Below are 26,792 nucleotides of genomic sequence, written 5' to 3'. Positions count from 1 at the left end.
GAATCAAATAATCAGCATGTTAAATTAAAACTTTCTAAAAATATAACAAACACAAAAAATTCTATGAAAAATATTCTTTGTTACGGAGCACACTGTTGTTTTAAGTTATCTTAGGCTTCCTATGTGCATTGATTATACATTTAACTAATGCACCACAATATAATGAAACTAAAGCTTTACTTTCTGTGAATCACCATTAGTCATTCCTGAAAGTTTCTCTTCAGATAAAAACACAATGTACAAGATAATTATAGACACTTTCAATATTTGATGTCATTATGAACCAATCATGTGGTAATTCTACAATAAATTGGTTAATTTCAGTACAATTACAAAACATTCATTGTAATGACTTGGCAAGGTTTGAAACTGTAAGACTGCAAGACACAACTGCTGCTCAAAATACAAAGTATGCTTTCTGATAATATTTCACAAGTAGCTTTTGCTTTCCTTCTTAAAGCATTAAAAAATTAGTGGCAACAAAACAAATGCTAGAATGACCAATTTTAAATCAGACATTATAATAAAAAAGAAAAACTGATTAGTTTAAATTTATATAAAATGACAGTAAAATTTATATAAATAAATGTGGTCTATATATAGGACCGATTATCAGTTTCTAGCATTTGCTTCTAGAGATTAACATGTCAGAAGAAGAAATTGCTTTCCATTCCACAAAATTAATTTCAAATCTTGACTGTCATACATGTTGGATACACAGCCAATTATATACTAGTTATAAACTTCTGCTTAAAACAGGGCAACAAAATTGACCAAAAGTGTTTATCAAAACTTTTTAGAACATGTATTAGGCATTGAATTTTGATATTCTTTTTTTTATATTTCTGTCTAATTGCAAAAATAATGTAATATAAATATTCTAGGATTCCATCTCATGCATAATCTTATGCTTCCGACCCAAAATATGGGATTTTCAGAAACACAAAATCCTGCAAACTTCACAGCCTGTATATCATAATTACCAAATGTCAAGTCATTCCGTTTCTTAATTGGCTTCTTAATCATGTTAATTATTTGAGCTTTAAATAAATATGAAGCACACTGTCAAAAAATAGTACATACTAAAATTACTTGTAAGTACATGTACCAATACATATATCTGACTGAGACAATTAAATGACATTTAGTTAACATGTATTTTACATAAATGTTCATGCTCTTTCAGAGTATAGCTCTCTGCACCTCTGCCAAAACTAAATTGCTGTAAATACATGAGCTTTGGGCAAGGTCATAATTTAATAAGCATTTTGTGCCATTATTAATATAACTTGTTTAACGCAACATTCCTGAAAGCTACAACCAACAGGTATGGCAAGTAATAAACATGTTCTTTAAAATAAGATTAATATCGAAATACTAGTCGATGCTTAACATAACAACAGTACAATCTGGTTTTAAAAAACACAACTAAAAAAGGGGGAAACAATTAAATATATCAATTACACATATGGATATATTTTCACTAAATGCCAAAATGTAATCAGCATTAACTATGCTGGGAAGAGAATGTAATTAGCAATATGGTCAAATTTGGTAGTAGCCAAACAAAACATCGGATCATTAATAAAGTTTACTTCCAACTACATGCATGTTCGAAACCTTAGCGGTATACGAGCACATAAAACTAGTTACCTATCTACCTATATATCTGTAAAACTAGTTACCTACCTACCTATCTATCTGTAAAACTAGTTACCTACCTACCTATCTATCTGACTGCATGTGTAGCTCTTGCTCTTTGGTGAGTAAATATAATAAGGCTGCTTATATAGTATATGTACTAGTCTACTTGCCAAATGCAAGTGAATTTTTTTACTGACAAGTTAAAAAGAATGACCTTCTTTTTTCAACTAAGCAAATAATAAATAAAGTTTATTTCTATTTTGGTTATTTTTCTTTAATTTATTACTCCTGTTTCATTAATTTTAAATTAGTATGAACATAATGAGAACAAAAACTGCAATAAATCATAAACAAGTTAAAGTTACCACATAAACATATCAGTGGTATTCATGTACATGGTTATTTGCACACTCTCGATGTTTTGATTGACAGCTCATATAGTCCTGAGTGCACAGCATGAAGGTCAATCGGCTGTCAATCCAAATAACCATGCATACCATGACTACATTTATGCAGTAACAGACTTGTACCATGTCACTAAGTGACGCTGCATGATGCGGTAAGTAAGTTTGGCTCAATGTGAACAGGATTTAAAAAGTGTACATTTATAAAGATTTACCGCTCAATTAAGTATGCAGTTATTAAGATTTACCACACATTTTTGTCAATGGGAATACAACCAAAGTGTGGTTCAAGTTCAGTTTGGTATACTGCAAAGTTCTTCATTCATATACAATTTTAGCTAAGCTGGGTCAAATTTCTGGAATTTTTTTAGTTTTATGACAATAGCAATATCAATTATGGAACATCAAAATGCCATTAAATGATTTTCTAGAAAGTGACCAGACATCAAATATATGACTGTAGGCAAAATAGTAATAGGCTATCGAAAGGCCAAAATCTCTCATTTGATAGAAGGACTTCCTAATCATTTGGTAATCAATGAACACTGGTGGCTAAAAGCAGTTCCAAAGATACGTCATTCTTCCAAGTTCTCGGAGCAACTGCGTCAGTTCTATGGTTTGTGAAATGAATTGAAAAAATTCACCAATCTAAGTCATCATAGGGTCATGACTGCATTGGACACAAGCTCCAAGATGTGCATGGTCGAAGGAATGGCAATCAAGATAAATGGCATCCTTCAATCAAGTAATAATGTATCAATCCATAAAGTATGTCCACAACAAGATCTCGGCTCAAGAGTCACGTTATCCAGCTACTGATCCTGCATCAGTATTACTGCAAGCTCCATCAACAGAAAATACAGTCTAGCTACTACAATATTACCAAGGTGTTGTTGTTGCTGTTTGCTTAGAAATCCCCAAAGTTTTATTAAATAAAGAACATCCACATCCCATCTCCAGTCTCAATAAAGATTGACTGAGTCTGTATCGACCCAGAGCCACAAGTTAAGAGACATCTGTAACAAACGGCTAACGGGATCACTCCACTATTGCAGCTACTCAATGGAGTGTGGGCGATGAATTTAGTTTCATTAAAATGAGTGCCCATTTAAAAAGTGTACTTTGTTGGGATCAACACTGACTTGAATGTTATGTTGAGCAATGGTAATGTTGAATGAGGATGGGAAAGGAAAACTCACATAATTACTGTGCACCAACATGAATGCATCTAAAACTGAATGCCAGATTATGTCTTCTTTTTGTTTGTTATATAAGAGGTTCCTTTTTCTGACATTTCAGATTCTAGGTGGCAGTTAAACAAGGGGATTTTTGTGGGGGGGTTTAAACAATGATGTCAGAATGGCTTTTTTCTTCTGTCAAAATGAAAAGTTAAATGTGTTTTTTAACTTAATTAATGTATTGGCTAATTAATCTTTGTATGCTTGGCTAGATTTACGTAAAGGAATAATTTTGAGATAACTGCTATTTAAAGCAATACATGTTTCCTACCTTGCCAAGCAATATTTTTATCTGCTGAGTTCAAGGGTCATAACTTGGTCTAAAAGAAATTCACCTAGACTATTACTGATACTGATACAAATCATGAAATCTTTTATATGCACATACAGAAAGAACAACACATCTCATTTCAACATAGAAACCCACTACATTTTTCCATTAGTAGCAAGGGATTTTTTTTATATGCACCATCCCACAGACAGGACAGAACATACCACATCTTTTGATATACCAGTTGTGGTGCACTGGCTGGAACGAGAAATAGCCCAATGGGCCCACCGACGGGCCCACCGACGGAGATCAATCCTAGACTGACCATGCATCAAACGAACACTCTATCACTGGGCTACATCTCGTCCCTATTTCCAGCAAGCCAAACAAGTCAAACTGTTTCTTAGCAGAACATATTTCTTTTGGACCATTAATTTTTTTTTTTAAATACAGCTGGCCATATATTCCTTATATTTTGAGTCCTGTAAAAATGTAATATACATGTAGTAATATACGTATAATGAAGGGAAACGACTGGAAGTAACAATAGCATTTGAGATACGAATCTGAAAACACTTGTCAGGGTCATCAGCTTGGGGCTGAATATATTGAATACTGAGAAGCAGCTTAAATGGTCTAATATCAGATAAGGACATTCACTGATAAAGGACAACAGTCACGGATGCTGATCTCCGCCAGAATAGCCTCAACCAAGAGGACTCAGTGTAACACTGCCCCACTTTTATCACACTGCATGTAGCAGTGATGGATTGGAGGATACTTTGTCTCTCTTCAACACACTGCTAGGATCCTGAGTAGGACTGTTGAGTGGGGAAATTCCACTGTTGTCAGCTGCTATGGGGTTGTTGTTTTTTTCAATAGAAACTAAGTAGGAACCAGTTAAATATGGACATCTGAGTTTGAGAATATCATTACATTCTCATGGGGCAGGACGTACCGCATTGGTACAGCACTTGCTTGATGTGTGGTCGGTCTGTGATCGATTCCAGTTGGTAGGCCCATTGGGCTATTTCTCATTACAACCAGTGTACCACAACTGGTATATCAAAAGCCGTGGTATGTGTTATCCTGTCTGTTGGATGGTGCATATAAAAGATCCCTTGCTGCTAACTGAAAAGAGTAGCCCATGAAGTGGCAACAGTGGGTTTCCTTTCTCAATATCTGTGTGGTCCTTAACCATATGTCCGACGCCATATAACTAAAAATAAAATGTGTTGAGTGCGTTGTTAAATAAAACATTTTTCTTCCTTCCTTTCATTCTTATACATGATTTTTTTTTTCCTCTTTCTTTTTTTAAAATAGAAATTTTATCACTGCCCAAATTTTCACCATCTTAAAATTCTACCTTTACCTGTATAAAGGGCCATGCACAAAACTCATCAAGTTTGTCCTGGACAGAGGAGTTGGCAAAAAGTTGACACCTGTGACCATGATAGGCGTGCAGCTTGCTCTGAATGTGCATGTTAAACCCTATGACCATGACCTTACTCGTCAAGTCCAAACTTGGGGAAAGTGAAGATATCCAAATAAACTGCTCACTCAACAGATCTTGTTTAATGTACGTTAAGTTATATAGTTTTTTGAGACGTAACACATAATTTTTCTCAAACTGACAGTTCAATAAAAACACAGCTAAGGTTGCAATTAAACTGTTATTAGGAAAATAAACTTCATAATAAAATGTGCCAAAAAGCAAACTAAAGATTATTTTGTTTGCCTTAGAAAATATTAATTTGTCTTTAGATCTTAAAACAAAAATTACCAAATGGTTAACAATATTGTATACGTAAACAAACACTGTATAGTTCAGCACTCACTGATATGTATGATTATATCAACATAGAACTATTACACAAATAATTACACAGGTGTTTTGCATGTAGCAGATGATCCACACCAATGCAGTCATCGTTCATTTACACTGCACGTTTGTGTGTTCGAATTAAATGACTCACAGATGTATATACATGCATGAGAGATTGCACACAGCATGTTTTCCTACACCTGTATATGACTGTCTAGAAATATTCCGTTTAGTGTCAGGGCTCAAAGTTTGAAAAATGTTTTAGGAGCACTGTGCTCCTAACATTCTAATTTTAGGCGTACAGTTACATATTTTAGGAGCACTGGGGAATAAGTTTGGAGGACTGATGAATATTCATAGGGGCATCCATAAAGTACATAATTTTTTCGTTCCTGGAAGGGGGATGGTGGTCATCATGTACAAAATGCAGACAGGGTCTTTAAAATCGTGAACGTGTTTAAAAGTCGACTTACAAATGGAGCCACGTAGAAAATACGGCCTTTTTGTAAGAAATGTCTTGAACCGCATTACCGTGATTTTGTAGTTGTTTGGTGTTATTTCGTTTCCAGTTATTATTAACCGTCATCAGACGAGAATCCTAATAAAACCGATTAAATCGGTATAAATAATTATAATTTTGTTCAAACTGAGTTGATATCCTATTTAAGGTACATCTCAAATTTTAAACTTACTGCTTAAAAAATATGTTCAGCGAAAGCTGTTTCTTTTCAGCCTTAACGCAGTAGGCCAAAGGGTGGTATTTTTCTCAGAATTGATGACGTCACCAGACAAAGCATTATGATTCTGTTGTGAATCACGTGCAGATTAACAAAACGTTGGGTCACTTGGCTATAACTTAAGACTACAAATTTCATAGTATGCGTCAATGCAGTGGCCACTTTCCAACCAGCAAAACTAGTTCTTTTGTTTGGTCGCAGTCGTGCGACTTGGTAGTAATTTTTGGTCGCACTCATGAAAAATCCAGTCGCATATGCGACCAGTTGGTTGAGAACTTTGAGCTATGAGTGTAATTATATACATCACTGAAATGAAAATGCTAGTGTATAAAATTACATAGCTCACATCACTGAAAAAAAAAAATGCTGGTGCATAAAATGTATGTCCGGTTTAGACAGTAGCCACTGCACATACATGTGCACATATGTGTACAATCAGTTTTGTGAAACACCATCTTCTCAAGCATAGCTACCTAGACTTTATTTCCACTGTATGGAAACATCTACTGGTAAACAAGGGATCTTTTATATGCAACCATCCCACAGACAGGATAGCACATACTGCGGCCTTTGATATACCAGTTGTGGTGCACTGGCTGGAATGAGAAATAGTCCAATGGGCCCATCGATGGGGATCGATCCCAGGACCGACCGCACATCAACTATTTCTTAGATCTGCCCCTGAATGCTGGTGATGAAAACACCATGTGGTGCTTGACTACACATATATGCAGTTCATTTAGGGTGATAATAAACTATTACATATTAATCTCTTTGTTTACAGAAAACGATCTACATTAAAAAAAACCCTCATGAATTCAATATCAGAAATATTTGAATTTAGGATTCATATTTTTTAATATTATAAACATAAATACATATTTCATTGTACATGTAGACTGAGGAAACCATGTCATTTATTATTAAATACTAAACATGTGATTCATTAACAGTGATACACAAGATGTATATAATCAATGTATCAAATCAATTTGCAATAGAGAGTACTTTTATTCCAAGGTCAAATGTCTATTTCAATCAATGCTAAGGCAGAGATCGAGTATTTAGGTATTGTCACAAACAGAGTATAATTGACTTACACTGAAAATATCAATATTCTTAGACAGATAAACTGTAAACATGGATTAGATATGGAATAATATTCATGTATTGAGATTACATGAAATCTCTAACAGACAAAATGTAAACGTGGAATAATAGCAATTTATTCAGATTGCACGTGTGGTTTGAAAGATAAAATATAAAATTAAGAAACGGAGGTAATAACAAAAATAGTGTGACAGTTAAAATGTAAACACATAATATATAAATAAATATATGAATAATAGCTTTGCTATTATAATACATGTATGATCAAAAAACAAAATGTAAAATCATGGAGTAAATGTAGGGAATAATAATATTGCCTTGAGAATCCATGTATGGTCAAACAGACGAAATGTAAACACATGGAGTATATGTAGAAAAAAACAGTCTTGCTTTGAGAATACAATGTCAGGCCTCTAAAAACTGTGAGAACAATAATTTTATTCACACAAATAAAACTTTGCATAACTCAATTTTCATTCATGCATTAAACTGTGGACATCATTTACATGCACAGGCGAAGGTAGAAGGTAGGTGCCAAAAGGGGGGGTGGGGGGGGGGGGTGGTGGCACACATACATACATACACACATATATATATAAATACATGTAAAAATATATATAAATACATGTAAAAATATATAAAAACTATCGCTGCTGCCCCTACACACACACGTCCTACACCAGTGACATGGTTATGACAAGTTATGTTAAAAAGAGATGGGCTGTCTGAATTTGTTTTTGCATAATCCATAAATGGTTTATGCAAATTTGAAATTCTTAGAGACTTGCATGTATGGTCAAACAGATAAAATGTAAACGTATAACATGGCTTTGGCTTGTGAAGATGGTGACAGAGTCAAATTAAAGTTCTACTTACACTTATCTTGGTGGCCAGGCCCAAGCGAATATCATTGACTTGAGAACATTCCAACACTTGTCCTTCCTAAAGCAAACAAAAATAAACAATAATGACAGAAATCTAGTCTACAGAATGTGATTCTGTTTATATGCCATATATACAAGTAAGCACATTACACTTTCGATATTCCTGAATTATGATTATTCATTGTTTTAATTAATTTGAAGTTATTTATTACAAATAAATGTAAAACTAGTAATAATATATAACACTGTAACTTTGGTACAGAACCTGATGGTCAATACAGTATGTAGGCTTATGGTAGCATAATACCAAAGAAGAGAGTTCCGTGTCAAAGTTCGAGGTGCACAGTCAAATATTTACGAAGTAAAACCAGCTATGGGTGTGATTGGTAGTAATATGTGACATTGATTATTTGTGCAATTACTATTATTCATTGACAATAAATAAATACACTTTTATTTGTTATACAGTTGTTATGCAGTATATACCAGAGTTGAAACTAATGCGGGGTACCCTCAAAAATGGAACTATTTTTGTGTTTAATTAAGAAAACCCATATATAAATAACTTGTAGTAAAATTGCATAGTATGAAAAACAAAAAAGGTGTTCCCTGTGGAAAGGACTATAGGTGCACTCCAATCTTTGCTGTTTCATTTATTGGTGTGAAATAATTTCCCCATAGAACAGACATTAATATATAAATTAATCTGATTTGCATACCATGATGATATTCTGATATTGGGAACATATACACAGTGTGGTTTAAGAATAAAATGGATAGTATGAAGTTTACTGAAAACCTTTCTTTTTTTCTTTTTTTCATGTTTATAATAATAGAATAGATAAATTGTGGAATCAAATATACTGTATTAAAAATGGAATTAATGAGTTTTCACTTTTTTTATTCAAGAAATAATGGTTTCATTTTCAAACACCATAATAATACATTGGCACTTTGTTATTTTATTCCCTCGAAGAAGTTAAAAAATTCTTTTACACAAAATGTTTGGGATTTTTAGATAGTTTTAAGACATTTTTTTTATATATTTTATAATAATATATTGAGAAAGAACTGAAAGAACAAGGCTGACACTTTAAAGCAAAAGTTGATAAATAATTTTGGTGGGAAACCACCATCATGAAACCGTGTGATCACACCTTTCCGACTAACAGGTAAAAGGTTTGTATCAGATCAAGAGTTAATCAACAGAATAGTTAGGTGTGAGGCCACTACACTCATTCTCACTATAACTACTAACCGTCACCATCTGTTCTGACCAGACACAGCCCAGATAGTTGAAACAAGTGTGCCTGTGTACTGCACTGTATGCTAGGAACCTAAGTGGAAATGAGCATCAAATTATACTCCTTCCCACAGAGAACACCCTTTTTCATACTATGGAATTTATTACAAGTTATTTATTTCCGAGCCAATTGTTTTCTAAATTGCACACAAAAATAGTTGTTTTTTAATATTTCCAAAACACTTTTACATTTCTTGTTATGTTAAACCAAACATTTAGTTATTTATTTATTATTATTATTTTTTTTTTTTAATATATATATATTTTTTTGTAGCCCCGAGGATGGAACAGACTATAAATCAAAAGGAAATAATGAATGTATGTTATACATTTCATTTCATTTCAACTTATTTTCGTGCTTAAGGTTCAAGCACGCTGTCCTGGGCACACACCTCAGCTATCTGGGTTGTCTGTCCAGGACAGTGGGTTAGTCATTAGTTGGTTAGTGGTTAGTGAGAAAGAAGAGGGTGTAGTGGCCTTACACCTACCCACTGAGCCCTTAAGAACTTGCTCTGGGTGAGAGCCGGTACCGGGCTGCGAACCCTGTACCTACCAGCCTGTAGTCCAATGTCTTAACCATGATGCCACCGAGGCTGGTTATGTTATACAAGTAATGAATATGAAAACACAGCATGACCAACCACAGGGTGACAATGACCAGTCGTGGTGCACTGGCTGGAACAAGAAATAGCCCAATGGGCCCACCAAGGGGGATCGATCCCAAACTGACCACGCATCAAGCGAGCACTTTACCACTGGGCTATGTCCCACCCACCTGTTATGAAAGATGTACCCTCTATTTAAAAAATTAATAAATCAGTATACATGTATGCTATGGACAGAAACTGAGAAGGCAACCTTGTCAACTTAATAAATTTACTAGTAGGTACATGTTAAAGGCATACTGTCATGGATTTAAGGACCTTATTTCTCTAAAAATGGATTATAAATGAAAATTACATTAATTTTTGAAAACCAAATCTAGCTATCGCATCACTTTATTTGAACCATGGTGGAGTGAAATCCATGTCAATCCTCTTGGCTATTTTAGTTTTTGAATTATGGACCATTGCCATAATTCAATTATTTTCACAAAATATCATTAATAAGTGAAGCATGGTGGTTACCTAGATGTTTAAATAAAGTACATTTAGGGGGAAATCAAATATATTTTTGATCAGATAACACTTTGCTAGGCCATTTAATAGGTCAGTGGTCTGTGACAATATGCCTTTAATTAAATTTACATTTCAAACTTTATTTTCAGCACTTGCTTAAATGTTTTAATTTTAAAATGCTACAGGCCACTGTAATCCCTGTGAGCATCATGTCTTTAGGTAATGTCTGCTAACCGTAATTAGGTTACAATATAGGATATCAGAATGGTGTACAAGAAAACTACAGAAGCCTACTCTACCACAGTGAATCCAGATATACATACAGTACCCGATACATCTATACATTGTATTAACATGAAAACTTACTGCCATAACCTATTAATGTATTACATGTAATTTGTTCATACAGGTATGTGTGTTGTGTTTTAGAATACATGGGAGGAGATAAATAGAATATAAAATATACAAGTAGCTCTGCAAACATTTGAAAATGAAGGATTTATTACTGTTGTCATTACTGCTGCTGTTGTTACCATTACAATTGCTGGAAACAAAAATAATCTAGAGGAAAGAAATCTACATAATGAATACATTTTAATAAATATAACCTCCCACATGATGGATATCACCAGTATTTGACGTAAGTATTTGTCTGTTTGTTCTGTCAAGTGAAAATGTGCAACAATCAAAATGTAGCTCAATGGTTATCCAATGGACAAGTAAAACTGTTCAATGCAGTTTAATTTTGAGCAATTAAAACATTGTCCTTCTACTTAAATTAAAACTACCAAACTGGCAAATAGATTTGTAGATGTATTTGTCGGTAGACAAATGAAAATTTCTTATTTCTGTCACTGACGGCATGAATCTTTGTAGTCTTGACACACAGAATACAGGTATATATATGCAATATGCAATCTCAAAACCATGAATATACAGATTTTATTGTCAATTCATTTTCATTTTAACTTGATTTTCATGCTTATAATATACTTAATTAAGGTTCCGTGTACCCCGAGCTTGGGTGATACAGAAATAGCTCAATTGAAAGCAAGCATGGAGCACTGCCCTGTCAAGTAGTCCCATACTGAAATGGAAATACTGCAGCTTCACCATTCATCTCATCATCATCCATGCTTATATGTCCAAAAACAAAAAGGTTCCACAGGTTTGTCCTAAGCACACACCTCAGGTTCTTGGGCTGTCAGTCTAGGCCCCATGCTTATAAACCTTTCAAATCTAGACTCAAAGACTTAACATCAAAGACACTAACATCATGGCAATTAATGAAAAACAAATTGCATGTGTGTGGTCATTAGAGATTATGGTAAACCCAGTACCTACTAGCCTTAAAGGAGCAGACCCTAGTTTCAGACCTTGAAAATGGACACTAAGTTCAGTTAATCTACAAATCTGCAACATGCATTTGGATATGGTTATAACAGACAGAAGCTAAAGTCTGTGCTGTTTAAATGGAGAAAGACCATTTAAAAATAACCAGAGCTTGTCTCGATAACCATTATTAAAATGTATTTTGGGGTACTGCAAAAACCTGGATGACCAAAACCACTTCAAGTATACGAAATTAATAGTCTAAATAATAAAATGTAAGTACTTCTAATTTAAATTATTAAAAACAGCTTTAATAACTAGTGAAGTATATGTTGTTAGTGTTTAAAAACTAGGGTCTGATGGCTTAACTACCACACAACTGAGACCCGTCTTATATTGCCATACAAACTGCAGACAATTATTATTAGTAACAGGAATCAGTCAGAATATCTGTCTGTCTGAACCATACTGTCAATATAGCTGAATGGCTGAGCTTTCAAGGGTGCCAGCACTTTCATAAAGAGGTAAAAGATTACCACATTGATATGTGCATGCTTTAATTGGACAAGTAGAAGTCAGCAAATGAAACAGATCATTCCTCAATAGAATATCATGTTTGCTTACACTTCTGTTCTGATACATGAAGCAATTAAGTATTAGTGTCAAAAACAGGATTCCATAACCTGAAGGTCTTGAGATACATGTATACCAAATAGGTAATCGTTTTCAATCTTACTGAGAACTATAAAAACGGGTTTTGCCACTACCACTCTGGAGCTGGGTGAAGATCAAAGGGAAATATATCAAGCATCCAAAATGAGAGACATGATTAACTGCTAAATTGTAACGGAAAATATGAGAACAAATTTAATTACTATATGCATGTAATGTAAAGACAAATTTGATTATCATATCTGAATAGTGTGTGGAATACCAGTACATACGAACATATTATTGCAACCATGGCAGCAAATAAACAAAGACCTGTCAAATATTTAGAGAACATAACCAACATGACAAAATATGTAAATTAAGTTTAATAATGATCAGGTTTCATGAAATAAATGCTAATCTGAATTTCAATTTATTTTTCGTGCTAAGTACCAGACCTTGCCATTCAAGGGGTCATCACTCTTGCTCTCCATCACTCCCCTGTGACTAGTTCAAGGAGAGAAACTTGTACCTCCTCTTAGGTCAGGTCAGGTCAGGTCAAGTCAGGTCAAGTTAGGTCAGGTTTTAATGTGCACATTCAGAATAAGCTGTTGTAGCACACAGTTGTCATGGACGCAGATGTTGACTTTTGACATCTAGGACGGGAAAGGGTTTGGGTGGCTGGGAGAGGGGATCACTGATGGTTGGATGTGCAAGGCAGCACAAGCATAGCGGGTGAGGGTTGGTTTTGGTGCTATTGAAGTTGCAAATGTCCCATAGGATTAAAGTCAAATAGAAAATGTTGCATAATTTCTTGAAGGTAATTTTGACGAATAATTTAAAACAGTTTATCGCAACTGAAAATGGAGCCAATTGGTTGATTTGACATGCCGGTAGTTGATCAAAAGGTAGCTCAGGTCCTCTTAGCATGTAAATGTATGTATATGTCACAATCAGGGGTGGGGAAAAGCACTTTTTTCCCAGTCTGGGACCGATTCTCGATCTGAGACCAAAATTATTTTTTTAAACGTGCGTTTGCCGGTCTCACTTTTGTCATTCTTGTCAGTCCGAACCACCTGTTTATTTCTATTATTGGAACAAATTCCTATCAGTCAAGTGGACCGGCCTGCCCAGACATTGGTATTTCGTGCATGGTTTAAAATAATAAATAAATAGTGGTCAATATGGCTGGTGTTTCAAACGTTTGTGATTTTAAAGTCTGCCTAAGTATATCGCCAGTCACTGAAGTCGGACCTACAGTAGCCTAGTGTCAATCGACTGCCACTAGGCTAGACATTTGTCAAAGTCGCTGAGCCGGTCAAGAGATTAAACAGACATCAATGATAGCACCATTCTTGGTTTAGAGAGCCATCAAGGTATTACACTCCAATTAAAACAAAGGAACCAGAATTTGCAACTGGTTACAACCAACACATATGTACAGAGCTCTGTCAGTTCGAGTGTCCTAGTCCGAAGCAAGAGGCTTTTGTGCAATACAAACTGCTTAAAATAGCATAAAATATACTGAAATAATATATAAATGTATTTATTGTTGACTGTTCAATGTAGTGTATCCAATAATTATCAAGAATTTTAAAATTAACAAAAGGTTTCCACCTTTTTTGTTAACAAGTGGGAGTAAGCAGAACAGCTACATGTACTGTTATCTCTAGAGCCAGTAGAGGTCAAATTTCATCCAATCAGTGATGACGTTATTAATCTCTTTGTCTAAACATGTGCTAGCTCAGGCTGTCAAACGCTTCAACGGTGCCATCTTTTATTAATTTTCAGGACACAGTACTGAATACTCGTACTTTTTATACATATATGGGAATTAAAATTCATAACTTTTATTCCTTTTTTATATTATTTATTCCATTATGTAAAATATATACAATTTGTGGTGTTTTTTTTCACTGATGTGATTTAAAAAAAAAAGTTTCATGTTTATCGTTTGGTGTTCATGATTCAAGATAAAACTACAAATGTCACTATGATCTTTTTTAAAAACTATTTGGTAAATCTTTATTTTTTATTCCTCCCCCCCCCCCACCCCCCCTCGTTAGTGACAACATCAAGTGGGACCGATTGACAATTTTATTTTCCCCCACCCCTGGTCATAATGTAGGCCCCTATTGTGGCAATATATGGCAATATTTTAAATGGCTACCAATGACCATGGCGAGATCTGTCCTACACACAACTAAGGTTCAAGGATTACTGAATGGATAAACACCTCCACAATTTAGAGCATCTTGTTTAGGATGCAAGTTTTGGATACAGAAAGGGAAGTTAGTGTTGTAGTCTTGTAGTTATAGCTGAATATTGAGTTATATACTTGCTGTTGGTTCTTATTTAACACAGATTTCTCAGGGAATTTGGAAGACGTCCCCAAGATGGATGAGCTTGAATGTTCAGTGAATTGATTGTTGTTTGGTTGGTTGCTTTATGCTGTAGCCAGTATAGCCTGCCTTATGCTGGACTTCCATATCTATTACCATGCATGTGTAGTTGGAGGTGACCATCAAATAAAATTTATAGAGACTTTTTTCTCTTTTTTTGGGTGGGGAGGGTGTGAGGGGTTCTCAGCTGGTATTAGTTGTAACTTTTTTTTAAATAAAAATAAATCTATAAGATGTGTGTACATATTACATTTTTACCACCTGGCTGAGGCATATCATAAAATATTGTTTGTTTCCGGTTACCCGACCGACCCTAATTTGAACCTGCCGACCCTAAAACGTTTTTTGTATATCTAAAAATGTTTTTTTTAAATAACAACAATTTCCACGAAAACATTCCAAAACTATCACAAGCACTAATTTGGTGTCATTTAGGGGATAACCCTACTGTGTTTTCCGATTTGTGGACGTATATCAGTAATTTTACTGTCGCAAATTTACTTTTATTGGCGACCCGTTAGCCACGAAATGTTTTCTTCTAACAATTGATTGATAGAGTTACTTCCCTTCAAATTGAAGTTCGGTAACTTTCGTGAGATATTGGGCGAAGAGTCGGAAAATTGTTTTCACAAATATATGCGATCTTTTCCGATTTACTCTACATATAGCGTAGCGAGGTGTTCCGATTAATAATAATAATAATAATAACTATATTTAATGATTTACTCCAGCGACAAACTGGCCTTGTAGAAATTTAGTGACCTTCTGATAAACTAGGGGAGGGAATGTTTACCGATACTGATGGAGTTTACTGCCAAATCAACTGATTAAATATGTCAGTAAGATCTCGATGCATTTCGTAATTTTTTGTAAGTGGTCACTGGGAACTTTGCAGGTTTCCTCTAAAAACAGTGTCAGAATGACCATGTGTTTGACGTCCAATAGCCGATGATATTAAAGATAAAAATCAATGTGCTCTAGTGGCGTCGTTAAATAAAACAAACTTTACTTTTCAACATTCGTTTGAGCATCCTGAGCACTTGTACTGCATTTCTATTCATTGGACCAAATGACTGATTCAAACCAAGTGTGTACTTTTAATACTGGATGCATACAGAATAAAAATAACATTGCAAATTATAAAATTGTTAAGTCTACCATTTCTTAGATACACTTGGAAAGATAATATTCAGATAAATAAATATAGAACCCTTCTTTTCAGTTTTCATTAAAAGAAATTGTTATAACTTATTTACTGGTTTCTATCCAATTAAGGTTCAACCAAGTCTGTCCTGGACAGAATTTAAGTGTTAGTATGAGAGTAAACCTTCTGCCTATTATTAAACAGCAAGGTGTCTTTTGTATGTACTCTGCCACAGATAGGTTAGCACCATGTTGCTCTCAATATCAAAATGCCTTGCCTTTTATAAATTTATAAGTTGCCTATGTAAAAAGAAGTCTTTAAACACCTATGTGGATAGTACTACATATTTCCTTTTTTAAATTTAGTTATGAAATAGATATAGAAAATAAAATGGCCATAAGGTTTTTGTCCTTGTATAATGGAAAAAAAAGCACTTATATTTAAAACTGCACATAAAATATGCCCCCAAAACGTCACTTTACCATGCCTTCATTTCTAGGGCATCACTGTGATGAATGGTATTGTTGGTTTGCATAATACATTTCTATACATGCAGAGGTTATTTTGGATACCGGTAGTCAACACCTTTATTTAATATCCATAAATAAAACTATTTTCCAAAATAAAATGTTTTTCCTACCTACCTACCTACCTACCCTATATTTTTCCAGCATGTAATAGGAAACAATTATAAAAAAAATTCCAGCCTAATTAAACTGTATGACTGCATGTTCCTCAAAATACCCCTTGCATGGTGCATGCACACATTGTAGCCTAAAATAGTATAATAATACATATGGCTCATGCAAACATAGCTTTTCCCAAAGAAATAAGAAAATGTATATTGCTACATGAGTACACACAATATTTTCCCTGCTATTTGTTTACACTGAACAGAAGAAAAGACCAATCCCCAACTGAAATGTCAATAAACATAAATCTTATTACCAGCCAAATTGTCTGCATACAGAGATATATATTTGAGAATTAGGTTTGGAATAATTAGTTCAATATGAAATCAGCATCAGTGAAGTACTGTTAATTTGTCTGTATGTTGGCAGGGAGGGTCATAGTGCTAGCACTGACCACAGTATCCCAGCCAATTAATTGTTCTTCACAGGCAATGTTCAACTGCAAGTGATATGCTCAGTCAGACCTCTGCTGTATAAATTAGTGCACAGAGATACCGATAAGTGTGGCCCATCCAAATATGAAGAATTAATCAATAACAAATTCCAGAGAATCTTAATATCACTATACTATCAGACAGCGTGGATCCAACCGAACATATAAGACAAGACTTGGAGATGACATAATAAGCTGGTGCATTTTTAATATGGGACTGCATGCATCTTCCCAACTGTCAATATTCTATAAAAATGTACAAAACAATCTATTTCTTTTATTCCCAACCCTCTAAAAAGTGAGTTGATTTTTAAAAAGCAAGTCCATATGAAGAACATCTGGACTGGGATGGTCATAATATCTAGTGGAGGGGTCATATGTCTCTAGTGGGGGTGGGGGGCACATTTTAATTTCTATTTATATAGAGTAGGACAAATAATCATACATTTTCATTCATAAGTGGAGGATGGGGGCTTTAAGGAGAACTGGAAAATATTATGCCATGCTGCATGTAACATTGACAAATTGTTCCCTAAAACCCATTACTAAAATAAATGTTTTGTAATATTGGTGGCAAAGACGTATCCTAATGGGATTTTCCTGAGAGAAAAAAAAATGACAGTTAGACAGATTTCTGCTAGTTGAAGCGGATAAGAATTCTACAGAGACCATGCTTGCATGCACAGGATTGGCTTAAAGGGACAGTCCTGTGTTTGCAGCCATTGTAACATGTTTACAACTAACATATCCTTCTTGTTGAATAAAATTACATATTAAAGATATTTTCATGTTTAGAATATTTTTATCTGTATAAATAAGGTGTTCGTTGTCATCCTAATGTTTGTAGTAGCCCAAACCAGATTGTACCGTTCAATCAGTTTGTATGTATGAACAAATATATAAAATTAAGAAAATGAACGAAAAACATTAGTAAACGATGCAGTTTATACTTTGGATATAGACACTGAGTCTGATATTCCAAACAAGAAAATGTTCTTAATATACATGTAATTTTAGGCACTGAAAAAGCTCTTTTATTAGGAAACATCTTACAATGGTAACAAACTTAGGGCAGTCCCTTTAATGGTAAATTGGTAACCAAATATAGGCCCCATTTATTAATTTATGTTAACATTATACAGGGTACAGTTTTATTAAACGTTTCTGAAACCAACATGGCAAACACTAGCACAGTCATAAACACATTACCGTAGATATACTGAACAAAATAAGAAACTTCCACTAACTTTGCTTGAACATAACTTGATGAAAACAAACTGGGGGAATAATTGTTATGTATGCATTTAAAGAGTGTTCCATGATGCATCGTTTGGTGCAAAAATCATGGCCATAGGTTAACAACACCCACTTAATAACGGGTATGACCACCTCTTGAACTGACCACTGCAGTGCATCACAGGCGCATAGAATTGACTAAAGTGTTGATTTCTGCCTGTGGAATATTGTTCCATTCCTGAATGAGCGCTTGACGAAGTTCGTTGACGTTAGCGGGTGGGTTGGGACGACGCCTCAAACATCTGTCCAGACTATCCCAGACATGCTCGATGGGGTTGAGATCAGGACTTTTAGCGGGCCAGTCATCAATGAAATCAATGTTATTTGTGTCATTTGTTACAGTGTCTCTAGCTGTATGAGAGGTGGCATTATCATGCTGAAAAATCGAGATGTTGGCGTTATTATGGAACAGAGGAATGACGTGATGAGCGAGAATGTCATTACAGTAACGTTGAGCATTTAAATTGGCATCAATGACGACTAGTGGTAAACGATAACCATGGGCAATGGCTGCCCAGACCATGACACAACCCCCATCCCCGAAACGATCTCGTTCAAGAACACAACAGTCAGCATAGCGTTCATTTCTCCTACGGTAGACGCGCACCCTGCCATCACCACGTTGTAAAGAAAATCTGGATTCATCCGAAAAAAGAACGGTATTCCAGCGTCACCGTATCAAACACGTGCCCATTTAAGACGATTTAGACGATGACGTTGTGTTAAAACGCATCTGACGTAAGGACGATTACGATTACGAACAGTTTGCCCACTGATTCGGTTATTATGAAGCCCAGGTGTTAGCAGCAGTAGCAGTGGCAGTTTGGAATCGATTGCGCAAATGCGTGTTCATGATATAGCGGTCTCGACCACACGTGGTAACACACGGACGTCCACGACGTGGCAAGTCGTTGGTGCTTTCTGTCGTTCGAAATCTTACGCGAAGATTTTGTATCGCTCGACTAGAACTCCCAACATGCCTTGCAACGTCTTCTGTCGACATGCCAGCATCAAGCATGCCAATCTCCCGTTCATGTAAATTATTGGGTATTCTTGGCATACTAAAAATGCTACAATGTAAAAAACGTTAATGTTTTTACAAATTTTGAAGCGTTTTCGTTCACTTGACAACAATGTCAGTAAGACAAGTAAAACAAATTGACCGAATGCTACACGGGACATGTCGAACCATGCATGCACGTGCAAACTGAATTTCACGTTGTCGACGATTAACAGTGCAAAAATAATCAATAAAATTCATGAATCCTGATAATACAGCTCAAGGCTAATCCTACCTATATAATTTCATTACACAATGAATTCTTTAACACAACAAATACTATATGTACAAATCGGAAGTTTCTTTTTTTGTTCAGTATATATACAAACACTGGTATTCTAAACAAGAAAATGTTTTTAATATTTAATCTTAGTCGCCAAAAAGGCTCTGTTAGTCTGACACTTGTTACAATAGCTGTACACTTGGGACAGTCTCTTTAATATACAATGTACATTTATTTATTGGGTGCTATACTGCCATTAGGATAACGCACAGAAAGAGATGTGTGGCTCTCAGGCCATTCAGCCTAGTGTAAGCAATACTAGCTGTAGGCACCAGACATATCATTTTACTGGGGCCTGCAGTCAGCATTTCAATCCACTCCAGTGTCAGCTGTGTAATATAGGAATGTACACTCACCCTGCCTTCACTTTTCCAGTAGATGAAAAAGCCATACTCATCAACTTTGACCAAGCAGTCTGGATCAAGTGTGGAACATTCCTGAAAAAAACAATTATGCCATTTTATAAGCTATCTAAGATTTTTTTTAAAAGTCTTTTGTTACATTAATTTAGCTATGACTATTAAATATATATATATATATATATATATATATATATATATATATATATATATATATAAATTACATGAGAGGATGGCATGGGTTAGGGTTAAGTGGTTTGGTGGTAAAGTTAGTTTGTTTTGTATAATGACACCATTAGAGCACATGGATTTATTAATCATCAGCTATTATTGAATGTCAAACATTTTGGAATTCTTAAATAGTCTTAGAGGAAACCCGTTAAATGTTTCCAATAGTAGCAAGGGATCTTTTATAAGCACTTTCCCACAGATAGGACAGCACTGACCACAGCATTTGATATACTAGTCTTAGCGCACTGGATGGAATGAGAAATAGCCCAATGGGTCCACAGATGGGGATCAATCCTAGACTGACAGTGCATCAGTTGAGCGATTTACCACTTGGCCTGCCTCCCAAATTCCTTTTTAAGGTACAATGCAAATAGCTCTGTTGTACGTTTTACAAATTAAACATATAGTAACAGGTTAGAGGTCAGCTTTCCTATAATACATTAAAAAAAAATACCTCAAGACATCAATGACTGAACTAGAAAGGTCACACTAGTATCATCAAAACATTGGGCTTATGGCTGAAAACAACGCGTATGTTCATGCTTATCAGCCGAGCGGATTACAGCAAACCACTGTTCAGGTTTATATATACACAACTATGATGTTGCTTTTAAATTACAACAACTGTAATGATGCTTGTTCCTTTTAGCCCATACTAATTAAATGCACCATTTTCCAATACTACCACAGAGAACAGAATTGGCTTCATTTGCTGTGGTTTTTAATTCCAGCTGCCAGACTTGGAAGACATAAAAATAATAATTGCACTGCTTCCCACTCATACACTTTCATTTTCTTTTTGGTTATAACAACACCACTAGAGCACATTTATTTACCAAACATCGGCTAATGTCAAACATTTGGTAATTTTGACACACAGTCTTAGAGAAATCTGTCTATTAGTAACAAGGGCTCTTTTATATACACCACCCTACAGACAGGATAGCATGTACCACGGCCTTTGATATACCAGTCGTGGTACACTGGTTGGAACGAGAAATAATGGGCCCACCGATGGGGATCGATCCCAAACAGACTGCGCATAAAGCGAGCACTTTACTACTGGGCTACGTCCCGACCCTCCCCTAATACACGTGCATATTTTTAGAATTCTGTCTTGAATTGACAATCACACAGGCCAGTCATATTTATTCTACATCAAAGGATATTTTATATACATTGTAATTATCACCCTGTCCATTACCAAATTAGCCAGTTGCTAATTTTCATACAATGTCGCTACAAAAATTAGTATTGTGCTTAAATTAGTGGTCGGTCGTGTCGTGGTTAAGCCATCAGACATAAGGCTGGTAGGTACAGGGTTTGCAGCCCAATACCGGCTCCCACCCAGAACAAGTTTTAACGACTCAGTGGGTAGGTGTAAGACTACTACACTGACATCTCTATCACTAACCACTAACAACTAACCCTCTGTCCTGGACAGACAGTCCAGATAGCTGAGGTGTGTGCCCAGGACAGCATGCTTGAACCGTAATTGGATATAAGCACGAAAATAAGTTGAAATAAAATGAAATAAATTAGCAACTTTTTAACTTTAAATATACTACATGTGAAACTTGGCTGAACTAAAATTCTTTCTAGTATGAACCCCGAGTCACTAACTGACCTTAGTACAGTGGTTGCTGAGCGGGACGTAGCCCAGTGGTAAAGCACACGCCTGATGCGCGGTCGGTCTAGGATCGATCCCTGTCGGTAGGCTCATACTGGACTATTTCTCCTTTCAGCCAGTGCACAACGACTGGTATATCAAAGGCTGTAGTATGTGCTATCCTGTCTGTGGGATGCTTCACATAAAAGATCCCTTGCTACTAATTAAAAAATGTAGCAGGTTTCCTCTGTAGGACTGTTAAAATGACCATAATTATGTCTGACATCCAAAAGTCGAAGATTAATAAATCAATGTGCTCTAGTGGTGCCGTTAAACAAAAAATCGAAAACAAATCCTCTCTATGACTGTGTCAAAATTACCATATGTTTGACATCCAAAAGTCAATGGTTAATAAATCAATGTGCTCTAGTGGTGCCGTTAAACAAAAAATCTAAAACAAATCCTCTCTATGACTGTGTCAAAATTACCATATGTTTGACATCCAAAAGTCAATGGTTAATAAATCAATGTGCTCTAGTGGTGCCTTTGATATACCAGTGGTAAAGCGCTCGCCTGATAAGCATAGTGGTTATGTCTTTAACCTTAAGACTGGAAGATACTGGGTTTGTATCCCAGTACTGACTTTCACTCAGAGTGAGTCAAGATAGACATTAACTGTTCATTGTAAACTCGGTTTAATTCAATGTAGAATTTAAGGTTTAAGACACTCATATTTGAACTGCCTAAAACTCTTAACTGCCAAGTGACACCTACATGTAGCTTGTACTCTCACAGGCAGAACAAATGTAAAGTGCCATACTTTGAGTGGATACTGCTTGGGTTGGTTAATACAATGCTCCAATCGGAGTCCCATTCCATGAAGAAATATTACAGCTAAGATCACCTAAAGAGCATAACTACATGTGTACCTTATGCATTTACGGAAATCTTTGCACTGAAGGGGGGGCCCTGGGCATAGCCATCATATGCATTTAAGGAAATCATAGCCCTTAGATTGCTTCGTGGCCCAGGGCCCCATTCCACAAAGTGAACTTAGGCCTAAGATCAACTGAAGTGCATAACTACCGTATGCATTTATTTAAGGAAATCATAGCCCATAGATCGCGTCGTGGCCCAGGGCCCCATTCCACAAAGTGATCTTAGGCCTAAGATCAACTGAAGTGCATAACTACCGTATGCATTTATTTAAGGAAATCATAGCCCTTAGATCGCTTCGTGGCCCAGGGCCCCATTCCACAAAGTGATCTTAGGCCTAAGATCAACTGAAGTGCATAACTACCGTACGCATTTATTTAAGGAAATCATAGCCCTTAGATCGCTTCGTGGCCCCGGGCCCCATTCCACAAAGTGATCTTAGGCCTAAGATCAACTGAAGTGCATAACTACCGTATGCATTTATTTAAGGAAATCATAGCCCTTAGATCGCTTCGTGGCCCAGGGCCCCATTCCACAAAGTGATCTTAGGCCTAAGATCAACTGAAGTGCATAACTACCGTATGCATTTATTTAAGGAAATCATAGCCCTTAGATCGCTTCGTGGCCCAGGGCCCCATTCCACAAAGTGATCTTAGGCCTAAGATCAACTGAAATGCATAACTACCGTATGCATTTATTTAAGGAAATCATAGCCCTTAGATCGCTTCGTGGCCCAGGGCCCCATTCCACAAAGTGATCTTAGGCCTAAGATCAACTGAAATGCATAACTACCGTATGCATTTATTTAAGGAAATCATAGCCCTTAGATCGCTTCGTGGCCCAGGGCCCCATTCCACAAAGTGATCTTAGGCCTAAGATCAACTGAAGTGCATAACTACCGTATGCATTTATTTAAGGAAATCATAGCCCTTAGATCGCTTCGTGGCCCAGGGCCCCATTCCACAAAGTGATCTTAGGCCTAAGATCAACTGAAGTGCATAACTACCGTATGCATTTGTTTAAGGAAGTCTTAGTACTGAGATCGCTTCGTGGAACAGGGCCTAGGTGTGTTAGAAAATGTTAACATCATAAGTAATGGGAACTGATTTAGTCTAGTAGAACCTACAATCGACTGTTAACAAGTAACATTATCTTGAGCTGATCTGAGCCACAAATGTACCTTTCATAGCTGAAATTATGGTGGAAAAGTATATGTAAACAATATCCACCTGCAGGGGGTCATAATTAACAATGTTTCAAATGATACTTTTACAACATGTCCTTTGATAATGGTAACAATGTTGTTTGCCAGATCAAAATGTTATGAACAAGAAGGCCTTCAGGAAATCCTGGTGTGTGGATTGATGCAAGACTTGCTAACAAGTTTTAACTCACTTGGATACACTATATATAAATGGACATGTATTAGCAGTTATAAGTATCATCCTCATTTTAACAGCAAGCTAAAAGTTTGTTTTGTTAAAAACACAAAAAAAACCCACTAGAGCACATTGATTTATTAATTGTCAGCACTTGATAATTCTGACATATAGTCTTAAAGGAAACCCACAACATTTTTCATTAGCAGCACTTTCCCCAAAGATAGTACTGCACATACCACAGCCTTTGATATACCAGTGGTAAAGCGCTCGCCTGATAACAACATTGTTTTATTTATCATTGGCTATTGGATGTCAAACATTTGGTAATTTTGACATATTTTTTTTTTATCAGTAGCAAGGGATCTTTTATATATGCACCATCCCACAAACAGGACAGCACACAGCATAGCCTTTTATATACCAGTATTGGTGCACTGGCTGGAATGAGAAATAACCCAATGGGCCCACCGATGGGGATCAATCCCATACCGACCGTGCATAAAGTGAGAACTTTACCACTGGGCTACGTTCTGCCCCCAGCCAGCTAAAATTCATGAACAAGTGTCTGCTATGATGCATGCTTCTAGTTCGCTTGCTTGAGGGTTTTGATTGTAGCACTGAATCCCTACTATCAACCCATTATCTGTGGTATATCAAAATATGTGGTATGTGCATGTACTGTCTATGGGAAAGACCTCTTGATACTTTTTGGTTGGAGTAGCTTCTGTGTTGTTAGCAGGTTTCTACTTTTATTTTTATAATGTGCTGTAGTGTTATAAAACTAACAGTTCTTTGTTTTGCTTTCATAACATGTGCACATGATGTAACGTAACAGTGGCCCCAGGCCTCTGAGAACTGAACATGTGCACATGATGTAAGGTAACAGTGGCCCCAGGCCTCTGAGAATTGAACATGTGCACATGATGTATGGTAACAGTGGCCCCAGGCCTCTGAGAACTGAACATGTGCACATGATGTAAGGTAACAGTGGCCCCAGGCCTCTGAGAACTGAACATGTGCACATGATGTACGGTAACAGTGGCCCCAGGCCTCTGAGAACTGAACATTTGCATAAACCATTTATGAATTACGCAAAAACAAATTCAGGTAACCCATCATGAACTAGGAAGGAAGGAAATGTTTTATTTAACAACGTACTCAACACATTCTATTTAGAGTTATATGGCGTCAGACATATGGTTAAGGACCACACAGATATTGAAAGAGGAAACCCACTGTCACCACTTCATACTCTTTTCGATTAGCGGTAAGGGATCTTTTATATACACCATCCCTATAAACCACAGTCTTTGTTATGCCAGTTGTGCCCATCATGAACATGTAAATGATGTCATAAAACAAAAAATGGATTATGCAGACTATACTCACGTGAGCGAAGCGTGAACAAAACTATCGCTCTCACAATTTTCAGAGGCCCGAATCATAATTATAGCTGTGTGCAAGTCTAGACAAAGTCTGGGACATGGAATCTCTACACGTTTAGAAGACCTATGATATTATTTTAATTTTATAAAATCAATGTATATGTGTATATCTTTTAAGATGAAAAACAGAAAAACAATCTATATTTAACCTTACTGTAACCATATATACATTCCTCAGAAAGTTCTGAACTAATTTATTGTGAAAGAAATAATCATAATACATTCTTGTGGCTACCAAATACTCATCATCTATTTTTTTTGTCGGGTTAGCAGCAAATGTACATACTATACAAACACTTGAACCGCATACTTTATACTAATAAGCACTTGCAACAGTTAAGAAACAGTGGTTGCAGATCACATCATTATGGGGTCTTCTATGGGTATAAGTACTCTATATTTACGTGCCCATATTCAAAATAGGTTCAGGCACGCCTATCACGGATCTGATTTCTGACTCTGCCAGGGGTCTTCTAGCATTATTTAGCTTGATACCCCTCCCTTAACCTTCTTTCAGCTACCCTTACAGACAATATTTTATGTAACAGCATGTGTATTCAGGCTTATCACTACATCAATTTGTACAATGAGCATGCATGATGCCTTCAACCATGACTGCATGCCAAAGAAAACATAATGGGTCTTGTAAAATATAGGAAATGGTAAACAACATACAGCTGAGATATTATATACAACGATTGTATCAGCTGGATTGTAAATATACAACAATTAGAACACTGGTGCTGGGAATCAGATCTCACTGTTCAAGGCACCACACCATCGGGTGGCGTGTCGTTACTGTATGGTATGGTATGGTATGGTATAGGGATTAACATGCACATTCAGAGCAAGCTGTTTTAGCACATGCCTGTCATGGGCAGGAAAGGGTTGGGGTGGGTGGGAGAAGGGACCGCCTGCACTGGCAGGTGCAAGAGAGCACCAACAGCTCGACCGGGGTCAGTAACAGGCGGTATCGTTACTTGTTGTAGCAGCTTAATATAGT

General features: G+C 36.1%; 1 protein-coding gene across 3 annotated transcripts in view; it reads right to left on the bottom strand.

The window, feature by feature from the left end:
- Positions 1–26,792, bottom strand: part of LOC121371160 (1-phosphatidylinositol 4,5-bisphosphate phosphodiesterase beta-4-like) — a 142,928-nt gene that overhangs the window by 89,642 nt on the left and 26,494 nt on the right. For all 3 annotated transcript variants that reach the window (XM_041496836.1, XM_041496837.1, XM_041496838.1), the window contains exons 3-4: positions 20,184–20,264; positions 8,106–8,171 (exon numbers count right to left, since the gene is read on the bottom strand). In XM_041496836.1, coding sequence (XP_041352770.1) covers positions 8,106–8,171; positions 20,184–20,264 — 147 coding nt within the window. The remainder of the gene's footprint in view (positions 1–8,105; positions 8,172–20,183; positions 20,265–26,792) is intronic.

This window comes from Gigantopelta aegis, chromosome 4 (assembly GCF_016097555.1).
Source record: "Gigantopelta aegis isolate Gae_Host chromosome 4, Gae_host_genome, whole genome shotgun sequence".
Lineage (NCBI taxonomy): Eukaryota > Metazoa > Mollusca > Gastropoda > Neomphalida > Peltospiridae > Gigantopelta > Gigantopelta aegis.
The sequence above is the reverse complement of the archived record's forward strand: the minus strand, read 5'-3'. Positions and strand labels throughout refer to the sequence as shown.